We start from the raw sequence: 13,748 nt of genomic DNA on the forward strand, positions 1-13,748 counted from the left end.
AGCTTTGGGGAGAAAGAAAAGTCCATCCTCTGGTTCTTCTTCTGGAGTTTGGCAGCAGTCGTATCATAGAGCTTCTTCTTTCATTTATATTCTTGCACAAGTGTCGTCTTTAATAAAGAATCAAAGCTTTTTAACAAGCAATACTCATGACTTTGCTACAAAATCATTTTGTAAGTCGCTTACTATCAAGGTAGCCAGTGTGGCACAAAGTACACAAATACTGTAAATCCGTCAAGAGTTATTTCAGATTTCTTTCTGCTTTTTACAAGTAAGCCCGCGATTCGCTAGCGAATCGGAAATCCAAGAATGGCAATCAGTTTCTGTTCCGTCCGATATCTGGGTGGATGACATATCATGGAGGGTGGGTGCGTCTGGGGAAATGTCATTTAATTACATACGCATATCTGTAGTAAAGCGGTCTCATTTTGTGGAGACGTGATTCCGTTGCCTTTGCTGACACCGACTGCTGGTAGAGTGGAGTACAGCAAGTTCAGTATACAGGTTGTGGTGTTCGTGTGCCAGCCACTGAGTGTGGGAAGCCGCTGGGTTAGAGTCTGTGACCGTTGTATGATCTATATTACTGGCACAGTGGATTAGAGCAAGTGTGGCTCACAGGTTGTGTTGTTTGGGCGCCACCTACTGACTCTGGGAAGACGCTGCGTTTTGGGAAGCCGCTGCGTTTGACTCTGGGGCGGGCGCCAAACTGAATGACCGTTATGTGATCTACATTACTGGCACAGTGGATTAGAGCAAGTCTAGTTTACAGGTGGCGGGCTCGTTGCAGTGCGGCAGTGCGCGTGACATCCGGTTTTCAACCTTCTCGTTTCTGTGTTTTCTGTGGCTGTGTCGTTAGCTATGGGCGGGCTCGTTGCAGTGCGCGTGCATTTCGATGCGCCCTGTGTCCATCCGGTTTACAACCTTTGGTTAGTAATATGGATACTTGCTGCTAGACATTGCAGTTATGAAAGTATCAGAAGTGTGGTCTAGTAGAGGTACAAGTGCTTTGGACCGTCATCTCCAAGTTTGCTGGACCACTTCCTGACCCCCACCTCACTATGTGACCCTTAGCAAGTCATTTAACTAATTTCTGCTCCGATTGTAAAATAATGTACTGTATATAAACAATGAAAACGTAAGTCGCCTTCATAAAGGTGTGAGCCAAATAAACACTTAAGTATCTAAAAAGGTAAAGTCCAATCCATGAATTAAATTGCATTCTATTTGGGGAGTGCCTGAAGAAAAACTGGATTGGGTTTTCCCTCCAACAACTCTCTTGAAAGTAAATCACGTTGCTCCTAAAAAAACTACATCACAATACAGAAAAATATATCTACATTGAAATTTTGTTAACATTTAGTTGATTTAATACAATTTAGTAATGATTTCTTCTTAGCCCTTCAGAAAAATGGTCAGAAGGCCCCGAAATTTCTTTAAATGAATTTCCATTGTTCCACCCACCCATATTCTGAATTAGCTTCTTAGATTTTTACGTGCCAACCCTCCATGAGATGCTGCAGCCGCTCTTCCTCTGGTCACTGAAGGTGTCACACACCCGTGTGGATACAAGGAGGCAGTGCAGTCACCTCCTAGAGCTGAAGTGAGCCTTGCCTTGAACTCGGATTCCTGAAGGTATGACCCCTAAACACTCAAACACCATTCAAGTACAAGCAGGGACTCGTGTTTAGAAAGGGTTACAGTTACGAGCACACAAGGTGACATGTTCTCGTCCCAGGGACTTTTTCTCAATAAGGAAATGTCAGAAGTGGCATCCCAGACAAGGATGCAGCTCTTCAATTTGTACGAATAATTTTAAGGTAAAAATAACAAATAGTAAAATTAAAAAGGTGAGGCTAAATTGTCAGGATTCATAACATTTTTAGGTAGAATAAATATTTTTGGTAGCTAAGTGGCAAAGGCTGCACAATGGTTGCCACTAGTACCTTGCAGCTTCAGAGAGCTGTCTTTGAATGAGTGGGTTTGCCTGTACACTTTTATAGGCCTGACACCCCAGTCACGTCAACAGCAGATTGCTGCCCAGATACTCCCTGGTCTCCCGTGATGGCATAGCTGGATTAAACGGGCATCTGAATGATTGTATAGAGGCAAGTTCAAGGGTTTTTTTGTAAAGTGCAGTGATGGGCATTGCTGTCTCTTTAGTCAAGTGTCATGGCTTTAAATCCTGCACACATTTCTTGTCTCTTTGGACTTTGAACTTCTTCCCAGTGTTTGTTTATGTCTTCCTCAGATATGCAGATGATGTGCTTGACATGTCAGATGGTGATAGTAAGTTGGCTGGGTGCACATGTTACTGGACTCGTTGATGGACTGGTGCCATATCTTGGTTGGGTTTCTGCCTAGTGCCTTGTGCCAGTGCTTCTCAGTCCTCAGAGCCCCTGGAGGCTGCAGGTTTCTGTCCCAACTCACTTCTTCTCCTGTTTGGATGCTCAGATTTATTATGCAAACTGTTATTTCCCAGTTTCTATGTTTTTTACAATCATCCAGAAATGACAAACTGGTTATACCTGCTTCACGCAGTCAAAATATAGTATTTACATGTGTTAGATGTGTAAGAGGTCCCACTTTTTCCTTGTAAATATTTGTTTTACCTTTTTTAATATTCTGGTTATTCAGACAATTATTTACTAATAAGCCCACAAGCGGCTAACACTGAAGCCTTTCAGAGTCACTTGCGCTGCTGTCTGCTCTGCTCAACGTTGATTGTCCGTATTCAGATACAATCAAGAAACTCCACCGAAAAAGTGAATTAAAAAAAAATAAAACAGAGCAAGCATTTCAAGATACAGAAGAAAATAAATATATCTGTAAACCTAACACCACCGCACTGTATTCTAAACATAAAATAAAAAGAAAAAATGGGTCAGCTACTTAAACAATGAGATCAGTTAAAGGTAGCAATGGCTGACTAATTGGGAAACGTATTGGAACAAAAACCTGGAACCACAGGGGGCCCTGAGAACTGAGTGTATTGGATTAGAGGGGTTTGAGACGGTTTTGTATGTTAAAATAATATAGTGTTCACACATAACAGTAAAAATAAATATTATTGTACACCTTATATACAGTAAATATTTAAGTATTGCTAACTAAATTTACACATTTGCATCTGGAATGTCTGTGTAGTTTTCTCTTGTAAAGAGGACTGAGAGTAATGGGACTTTATTTTCGCCAGTTTCAACTGCTGTGGCTACTGGAGTTACAGCCTACCAAACAGGATGGTGTACCGTATATACTCGTGTATAAGTGGGGTCTTGAAACCCAAAAAAAACGATCATAAAATCAGACCCCGACTTATACGCCCGTTCAAAAATGCGACACTTAATTTTTTTCTTTACATTTTCTTGCCTCCTCTAATCTCACATCAGTTTCTCAGACACATGGTATGTGATATACCGTATATACTCGCGTATAAGTCGGGGCTTGAAACCTGAAAAATCCATCATAAAATCAGATTTATACGCCCGTTCAAAAATACGACTCTTATTTTTTATTTTATTTATTTATTTATTTTTTTACATCTTTGCTTCCTCCAATCTCGCACCAGTTTCTCAGACGCATCGAATTTTGTTGTAGCAGCGCAGTTACCAATTTCTAATGCCACTTCTAACGACGTTTAATTTAAAACCAGTTTTATATTTTCTTCTGATCGAACGCTCCATCGTAGATAAGGGATGTTCTTACGATAAAGGTGTATGATGGCGTGAGATACACAAAACAGTGCAAACGTCACTTCGGAATAGTTTGGGTATTGCTGTGTGGTCACGTAGGCACAATACATAGAAAACAAAGGCCGTGTGCTCCATGGTTCCTCTCTCAGGTGGCCGTTAGCGTATCATAATCTCTTGCACCAATAGTGTGAGTTTTCTGCATTCGACTTATACGACCGACATTATAAACGATAAAATCAAGTCGAGTATATGCGGTATACATGGATGTGCACTGAAGGAGATGTGGTTGGTTTGGTTGAAGTTCATAGCAGGTTACTTTTGAATAACACCATTTAGCCATGAGGAGAAGAATACCTCAGTGGTAGCCATTAGCGGTGGAAGGACTAGAAGTGTGCCAGCTGTTGTAATCAATGGAAAATGTGCGTGTTCGCTTTTATTGATTTTATTACCTTGTGCTTTGATTCTAGCATCCTCATCTCTTGTGATCCTCAGTACAAGTTGAAACTTTATTGAGAGTAGCCAGATTTGCGAAAATTATAAAAGAAGTTACAAGAATGGATGGCATCTGTTATTTTAAAACACATTGTTCAAGAACAAGCATGGAGGTTTAGATGGAAGCTGGTGGGGTGTCAATTTTTAATAAATGTTAAATATTGGTCATGCATGTTAAACCAGGCAATCATGAATTAATGTGCTGTTGGGCAGATTATTCCTGTTCTCATCAAACAAGTAAGCCCGCGATTCGTTAGTGAATCGGAAATCCAAGAACGGCAATTGGTTTCTGTCCCGTCCGATATCTGGATGGATGACATATCATGGAGGGTGGGTGCGTCTGGGTGGGAAGCCGCTGGGTTAGAGTCTGTGACCGTTATGTGATCTATATTACTGGCACAGTGGAGTAGAGCAAGTGTAGCTCACAGGTTGTGTTGTTTGGGCGCCACGTAGTGACTCTGGGAAGCCGCTGCGTTTGACTCTGGGGCGGGCATTACGATGTGATATTTGGGCGCCACCTACTGACTCTGGGAAGCCACCGCGTATTGGGAAGTCGCTGCGTTTGACTCTGGGGCGGGCGCCACCGCGTTTTGGGATGCCGCTGCGTTTGACTCTGGACTCTGGGGCGGGCGACAAACTGAATGACCGTTATGTGATCTACATTACTGGCACAGTGGATTAGAGCAAGTCTAGTTTACAGGTGGCGGGCTCGTTGCAGTGCGGCAGTGCGCGTGACATCCGGTGTACAACCCTCTCGTCCATATTACTAACCTTTCTCTGGCTGTGTCGTTAGCTATGGGCGGGCTCGTTGCAGTGCGTGTGCGCTTCGATGCGCCCTGCGTCCATAACCTTCGGTTAGTAATATGGATTACTTGTTATTTTCTTATGCCGGTGAATAGGTATGTAATGTCTTGTAATGGCCTGTGCTTATTACAGTAGCATACGAAACGTTTTATGCCACCCAAAAAAAATGAAGTTATCTGAGCAGCTAGTATTTTGTTTGCTCAAGAAAACCCCTCTTAACGTTTAAACAGATGCAAATAAACATTTATACAGAAAAAATGGCTTGTATTCCCAAAAGGAATGATACCTTGTGAGGTTGTGAGAATATAACACAGGGTGGCTTCCACGCATCTGCTTGAGGCTTCCCAGCCATTCCGTGAATTTGTTCAACTCTTTGTGAATTTCCCCTTGGGATTAATAAAGTATCTATCTATCTATCTATCTATCTATCTATCTATCTATCTATCTATCTATCTATCTATCTCTCTCTCTCTCTGTCTCTCTCTCTCTCTCTCTCTCTCTCTCTCTCTCTCTCTCTCTCTCTCTCTCTCTCTCTCTATCTATCTATCTATCTATCTAATCACACGTGCTAGTGGTGCATTTTAACAACCAAAACTACTGGCGTGTGCCTCAAGGAGATCTGGAAATGCCAAAGCTAATAGGCTTTGGCAGGTGTAAAAAAAAAATTGTATCAACGTGGTGTGCATGCTAACAACGTCCTAGAGTCATCCTGCATTAAAGTAAATGTAAAAAATTCTGAAAATGGACATGCCAAAACCAAGCTATTCTTACGTAAAGACAATAAGCATTAGAGGAAAGATTATAATACATGAAGCAACAACCAACAGCAGGAAAGTCTTACAGAGGGATGGTCCAAATTTTACATTTTGGTCTCCTGAGTACTCCAGTATATCTCGTGTCTTGGAAGAAAGTAAGCTGATGCTTTCCTGTAGCTTTCTATAAATGCGGTGGCTGGTGTTCACAGATCCAGAGTCCTGGGTTTGAATCCTGCAAACATTCCCTATCTGTGTATTGCCTGTAATGTTGGGCGGGCAGGGTTTTCAACCAATGATGTAGGGCACCGGGTCACGACTGATGAGAAATGTAAGCAGATTTTGATTTATCACAATGTTCCTTTGTGAAAATGACGACAACAACAACCTCAAACACACTGCAGATACACTTCTGACCCACCTGAAGTGGAAATCTACAGGTGAAACCGTTCTCAGATTGCCCACCTCACAGCTCTAACTGAAGCTTTGTGGGACCCCCCTGGACAGTAACAAAAAGCAGCAGAAGTTAAAAGAAGTGTTACACATGTCCCACAAGGAGCTTAGAGGGATCTTCTACACAACTACTTGGAAACAAATGACAGAGCTGCGTACCAAAGCAAATTTCTTCAGCTTTTCATTCTAAGGGCGGATGCCCAAAATATTCACTCGTTCTACAAATACAAGACATTCATATTACTTTACTACTCTGTCAGTGTTTTTGTTATTGTAATGCAGGGGTCTTCTACTCCAGTCCAGGAGAGCTACTGTGGCTGCAGGTTTTCGTTCTAACTCTTTTCTTAATTATTGACCAGTTTTTGCTGCTAATTAACTATTTCCCTTTATTTTAATTGACTTTTCTTGAGACTCTGATCGCTGAATTGATTCTTGTATCCTTAAACGGCACTTAAACATAAATTTGATGTGACATGAGCCAACAGATAACCAACTAAGTTAGGGCCTCAAACTCCAACCAACTTCATCCATCCATCCATTATCCTAACTACAGGGTCACGGGGGTCTGCTGGAGCCAATCCCAGCCAACACACACCAACACACCTAGCACATGATAGGGACAATTTAGGATCGCCAGTGCACCTAACCTGCACGTCTTTGGACTGTGGGATGAAACCCACGCAGACACGGGGAGAACATGCAAACTCCACGCAGGGAGGACCCAGGAAGCGAACCCAGGTCTCCTAACTACGCGGCAGCAGCTCTACCGCTGTGCCACCATGCCATCCAACTCCACTTCATTCAGTTTGTTAATCTGAAGCCAATTCTCGTTGTTAATTAAACCTGTTTATTTAATTCCATGGCGCTCATTCTGCCATTTCCAAAACTGTTGATTTTCTTTTTTTAAGAGTGCTGTTAACATGTTTTGTGGACCTGAGCAGATAGACATTACTGAGGCCTTCACATTTCTTTATTTTCAGTTATTGTGTGATGGACGCAGGTTGTTATTTATGTGTTGGTTCATTTTGTGTCTTAATATTGATTGGTTGCTAATTAAGGAAAAAAGAAATAATTAAGGAACCGGAGTCTTAAGATGTACATCAATTAAAATTAAGGCAAAGAGTTAATTAGCAACAAAATCAGGTCACTGATTAAGAAAAGGGTTAGAATGAAAACCTGCAGACACAGTAGCTCTCCAGGACTGGAGTTGGAGACCCCTGGTCTAATGTCATATGGTGGTGAATATGCAGTCACTGCCCAGACAAGCTCTTATTGGGGGGTCTTAGATATTTTGCATTTTCTTTGTCTCTGAGCCCAGTTTTAAAAGGCCTTACCAGTAACAATAGAATTGCTTTTTATTGCTGATGTCCGCATGTGGTCTTGTTTTACAGTTTTCCAAGGCACATTTCTGCACCCGACTACAGGTTTTATATTAGGACAGATGTCAATAAACAATTGTCATAAAAAAACAGGTTTAGGTAACCCGGTGAAAACTGTCCAATCTTTATTTTGCCAACTCAAGGTGTCTACTGGTGCTTATAAGCGGCAGATTCATGAGGTGCCTACAGGAAAGCTGGTGACTGAGCAGAGCTTGATTGACAAGATAACTTGGGCCACGTGGACAAGGTACGTCTGCCTGTCTAAAATCGTTGTGTGCCATGTACTCCGTACTCCATATCTTACTGTGTGTCTTTTATACTGTATGTTGCTGCTTGGATCGGTGCAATGGTGGAACAGCTAGTGCTGCAGAGTAAATAAAACACGTTAATGTTTGAAATTGTTCCTTGCATGTCTCCCACAGACCCAGCGACTACAGCAAGTACAACAACACACATTCAATGCAACATACTTTTAAATTTACCCTGATGTAGAAAATGCTGTTTGAAAAGCATTACAGTGTCAGAGTAGGGATTTGTATAGGAGAGCAGTGCGAACAAACACAAAGCCCCTTCAGTGGTGTCTGGCTTTCAACTGCCTGGCGCAGAATGCTGATAAACTGTTATTCTTCCCCACACTTATTTTGATTTGAAATTCTTTTATTTTGTAACAAAAAATAACAAAATCAGTTATTCCCGTGTCTGTGTGGGTTTCCTCCCACAGTCCAAAGACATGCAGGTTAGGTGCATTGACGATCCTAAATTGTCCCTAGTGTGTATGTGTGTGTGCCCTGCCCGGGGCTTGTTCCTGCCTTGCGCCCTGTGCTGGCCGGGATTGGCTCCAGCAGACCCCCCGTGACTCTCTAGTTAGGATACAGCAGGTTGGACAATGACTGACTGAAAGTAGGTGCCTAATAAGAGATTATGATTTTTCTATCTTAGATATTTCAATAAATATTTACTGTAATTCCATCTTTCAAAGTCATACTTGTCATGGGAGGAGGAGAAGGTGACGCCTCCAGAGCAGCCGTTCCCATTTGGAATTTTCACTAAAGCTGTGTGTGTTTACAGATCCAAAGTGTATAGCAAAGGGAGAGCAAGAGCAGACTTCCTGGTGTCTACAACTCTGCTTTGAAAGTGAAAAATGTTTTCTTCTTTCCTTTTGTTCTCTTGCTCTGCAGCATCTTAGGTGATGAAGTTGTAGGAGTCTGGCCACGAAATGCAGACAAAGCTGACGTCAACTGTGCCTGTGTGTCACACGCTGGCCTAAACGTGGTGACTGGTGATGACTTTGGATTGGTCAAGCTTTTTGAATTCCCCTGCACTGAAAAATTTGTAAGTCGTATAGACATATTTTAATCTGAGACATAATCTCAATTTTGTCACGTGTAAGTTTGCATGTTGATAGGATGTCAGTGTGACGCCACTTTTAGGAATATACAGATAATTCTTGTTATCCGTAGGGTTTTGTCTGATGAAAAACCTAGCAGGAATGGAAGCTGTGTAAGAATGAGATTGGGTTCTTGCAGACTCTATTCAATACACACCTTAGCTGCCCGTTACCATGAACCTGTACTGTCATCTACCAAAAATCAACTACGCTCATCAACGTGTTCGGCGAAACACTGTGAATTACACAAAGCTTTGCTGCTATTGTTGGAATTTAACACATTCATCTGAAAATCAATGTAAAGCACTGAGGACACATGAAATATCAGAATGTGGAGACCTGTTAACACAACAGAAGACGCAAGAACAAGACTACGGCCTCCTTTGGTGAAACTTGTGTCGCTGCAGTGCGGTAGGCCTCTCCGTAGACTGCGGCGTCGTAGATGTGGATAAGCAGATCCACTGGAGCAGAATCTACAGACAGCAAGGATTTACTGTTCCTGTGAAATGGGGACGTGCGGTCAGGGGAGGTAGAAAAGTAAAAAAGAAAAAAAAAACTAATAATGATAACATAAAATACATATGTCCACCGGTCTGTGCTATATATTTGTTCTCTATATGATTCTAATGATTTTGATCATTTTTATAGTCAAAATCGCTGAATCGGCACATTACCTGTTCAAATACAGGGGAGAAACGTGAGGTGCAGCAGTGATGAGCCTCACCTCACCTCGGACTGTGGTCTCCCTCACACACTGGGCTGATGCATGCAGTTGGCGCATGCCTGGTGCTGTCTCTCTGTGTGTCGCCAATATAATGTCTGCAGACACGTTTATTATACACTCTGACTTTCCACAGTCTGGCTAATATCTTTAATGAATGTGTGCGACATATTTAGTCTTGCTGATTGAACATTAAACCGCAGTGAAAAGGCACAAGGTGAGGCAGACAGTACTGTGTAGCCCTGAAGGGGGCGCCTGTGAGCCCAACAGGTGCTTGTTGCTGTTGCTGTTCTTCTACTCAGAGGCGCCAGTAAGTTAGCGATATCAGAAAGTCAAGTGCACTGCGGCGCTCCGTTTATTTTTATTTTTTGGTCCGACTGACTGCCAAAGTGGAAGTTTAAGATTTTTAAAACTAAAGGGACTTGTACAAGAAAGTGATGGAGATGTTCGTGGAGAAGGACAGGCGCATGAACTTCATTTACAAATAAAGGTAAGACCGTAAATGGTTTTCAATTTTATAAAAAAAATGCGAGCAGACAAAGAAAAAAACAATCCAATATTTAAAAATGGGCAGCATGGTGGTGCAGTGGGTAGCGCTGCTGCCTCGCAGTTAGGAGACTCGGGTTCGCTTCCTGGGTCCTCCCTGCATGTTCTCCCCGTGTCTGCGTGGGTTTCCTCCCACAGTCCAAAGACATGCAGGTTAGGTGCATTGGCGGTCCTAAATTGTCTCTAGTGTGTGTGTGCCCTGCCTGGGGTTTGTTTCTTACACCCTGTGTTGGCTGGGATTGGCTCCAGCAGACCCCCGTGACCCTGTAGTTAGGATATAGCGGGCTGGATGATGGATGGATGGATATTTAAAAACTAAATTTTGACCTTAAATAAAATATTCTTTTGTTTTTCTTGTTATCTTTTTGTTGAACAGTCTGTATTAAAATTGATTAAAGAATCAGAATTAAAAGCTTTTAAAAACAACTAAATATTTCAATTAAGGTCAAAATTGAAATCCTTGTTTTCTGTACACCACTCCATACTTTCATTTGTAGTGAATGAGTGTGAATAGAACACATGGAGGGTGCAGAGCCAATGCGCTCTCTCCGCTCTCTATAATTGTAACGTTCCTTCTTAGCCAAATCTGCGCCTTACCTGTCTATGCTGATGAGATATAAAACATAACCAGCAGTCAATGTGCCAATTGAATAGTCAATAAGCTACTCTTTGGGGTTCATATATTTGTAAATGTCACTCTGAAGGAGTCACCAGCCATGAACCTCACCGCCCGGCACTGCCAGCTCACAGTTTCAGGGACCTGGCTTCTCATCGCCATCCCAAACACTTGTGGGTGAAGATGGTGGCTGACTCTGAGCTGATCTGGTGTGTGGGTGACTGCTCTCCACATTGGTCTCCACGGGTTCAGGGGAAGGGTGAACTCTTCCGAGTGGGTTTGAGTTTAGTGTCATTTCGGTGATATTTTTTAGGATTTTGGTGTTTCATGGCTTCAGAGTGGAGTTGGCACATTCTCCCTACATCTCTGTGTGTGTTCCTTCAGGAACTCTGGTTTTCCCCCCCACGTCATTGTAAAGATACTAGTGTTAGGTTAACTGCCATCTCTAAATTGGCCGTCTTTGAGTGTCTGTGAAAAAGTTGACCCCCCACAGTGCACTGGTGCCTGTCCAGCGTTGGTTCCAGTCCCTTAGGACCCTGAATGAGATTAAGTGAGTGTGAGAATGTAATCCTGGGTACAAAATGGGCAAGAGTTGCACTTCTGCACGTCATCATGGGTGTTTTGTTATGCCAGTAACTTGTATGCTTGTTACCAGTGAGAAGTCACTCAGGGTCCTACCCCACTCTCTTTCACATCCTGGCACAGAGAGACTGTCCGCGACCCCTGAGGGTCCAAGTTAATAAGCAGCAGTTTCTCCAGTTGTGCTAAAGGTGAAGACCCCTGAGTGAAGTGAACATCTGGGCTTTGTCTTTCTAAACTGCAGCAGGCGCCGTCTATGTGCCCCCACAATAAGGAATGCAACTCGCCCTGTTAGAGGGTCGCCTGTCGTGCTGAATGTTGTACTTGTTAATATGATTAGTGCTTCCCACTTGGCCAATAAGAGCTGACCGTTGTAAAAGACACCCGAAATCAACACACGATAAAGGTTTGGGGCAGCCACCCGTATATTGGCCCTGGCTGCAAAAGGGTAAAGGCGACAAGAGAGATGTGTTCTCGTTGAGTTCCAAGAGTGAACTGAAATGATACGCAAAGATGGCGGTTTCATAAGCCGAGAAGCGTAAATTATGATTTATTTAGTCCGGAACCGGAAGTGATGTCATTCTGTGCCCCCAGAACAGGAAGTGACGTCATTCTGGGCACCGGAAGTGCTGTTAAATCAGGCCGGTTTCCCCGTATTTGGCCTGCAGAGATAACAGAGGTAGGTTTAGTGGACCCTGGCACCCCCTGGCTTGGCGGGTATTTACCTCCATTCAGCCCCCTCCTAGTCGCACGTCTGTGACACCGTGTAAGACAGGCTGCATATTGGGGTCGTGCCCAGTTGCTGCTGGGATGGGCTGTGGTCCCAATAACCCCGCACTGAATTGCGCTGGTTTGATCATGGCTGGGTAGGTGTCATTGTGTCCTCAGGAACGGCCTGCCATTTCCTCTAAAACAATTGTGATTGTGACCATGCCCAGTCCGTTGCGGTGTGTTGACTGTTCATGTTCTTGAGTGTGCCATGGCAGTAGGAGGTGTGAAGTCTTTCTGAACGTTTGTATTGTTGTGCTTTTTTTCTTTTTTTCTTTTTTGCACAGGCCAAACACAAGCGTTACTTTGGTCACTCAGCCCATGTGACAAATATTCGCTTCTCTTATGACGACAAGTTTGCGATCAGCGCAGGAGGAGACGACTGCAGGTACGGTGTCCCTTGTCATGTTTGGGGGGTGGTCGGGTCGGAGGGCTTGAGTTTGGCAATGCTGATAAGAAATGAAAAGCTGCGGACGTCTGGGACGTTGGATTCACTCCTTCATTTGGAGCAGCACAGTTTCACAAAAATGGCCGGAGGTGTGGCTCAGGTCCCTGGCATCCACAGAACAGACGAAGCCCCGCTGCAGTTCAGAAGTCCTAAATGACCTATGAGCCCCCTCGCCGGGCACCACGTGAAGGTGTCTTCCATTTCCCTACATTTTGGGTTCACTGCTGCTTTTCTTACTTTCCCCCCCAGACTCACCTCAAGATGAACAAGTGTTATCAAATATCAAATATTTATACCAAGCATGTCAAACTCACTACCAGTGGTGGGCCGCTTCGACTGCCATATGTGCGTGAGTGGGCCACACTGTAACAAATACTATTATACAAAGTTACTGTAGCTTTCTTTCCAATACTGAAAACTTGAAAAAATTAACACTTAAAGTTTAAAGAAAAGCAATTTATTTCCATACAATATCAGTACAACAGCGAACAATTAGAGTCTTAGCCTCTTAGCCAAGTCCTTATATAGGAGTCTTACAGTCTGAGATCTGTTTCTGTCGTCCCGACACTTGGCATCTCTGGTTAGTAACCCGTTCGTCAACCTCAGGCTTGAAATCTTGTGCAGCTGCAACTTTTATGAGAGATGAACGGCGCTCGACAGTAAGTCTTGAGCGATGTGGGGTTTTGGTAGCTTTCAATAGATAGATGGGATTAATAAAGTATCTATCTATCTAAGGGGAAATTCACATTCTCCAGCAGCAGCATACTGATACAAAAAACAATATTAAATTAAAGATTGATAATAATGCAGGTAAAAACAGACAATAACTTTGTATAATGTTAGCGTTTACCCCCCCCGGGTGGAATTGAAGAGTCGCATAGTTTGGGGGAGGCACAATCTCCTCAGCCTGTCAGTGGAGCAGGACGGTGACAGCAGTCTGTCGCTGAAGCTGCTCCTCTATCTGGAAATGATACTGTTCAGTGGATGCAGTGGATTCTCCATGATTGACAGGAGCCTGCTTAGCGCCCGTCGCTCTGCCACACATGTCAAACTGTCCAGCTCCATGCCTACAATAGAGCCTGCCTTCCTCACCAGTTTGTCCAGGCGTGAGGCGTCC

At 43.3% G+C, this 13,748-nt stretch overlaps 1 protein-coding gene across 2 annotated transcripts in view; it reads left to right on the plus strand.

Moving 5' to 3' along the window:
- Positions 1 to 13,748, plus strand: part of LOC114665604 (echinoderm microtubule-associated protein-like 6) — a 352,025-nt gene that overhangs the window by 335,368 nt on the left and 2,909 nt on the right. For both annotated transcript variants that reach the window (XM_051919661.1, XM_028820199.2), the window contains 3 exons: positions 7,710 to 7,813; positions 8,745 to 8,898; positions 12,471 to 12,571. In XM_051919661.1, coding sequence (XP_051775621.1) covers positions 7,710 to 7,813; positions 8,745 to 8,898; positions 12,471 to 12,571 — 359 coding nt within the window. The remainder of the gene's footprint in view (positions 1 to 7,709; positions 7,814 to 8,744; positions 8,899 to 12,470; positions 12,572 to 13,748) is intronic.

Source organism: Erpetoichthys calabaricus, chromosome 15 (genome assembly GCF_900747795.2).
Source record: "Erpetoichthys calabaricus chromosome 15, fErpCal1.3, whole genome shotgun sequence".
Taxonomy (NCBI): domain Eukaryota; kingdom Metazoa; phylum Chordata; class Cladistia; order Polypteriformes; family Polypteridae; genus Erpetoichthys; species Erpetoichthys calabaricus.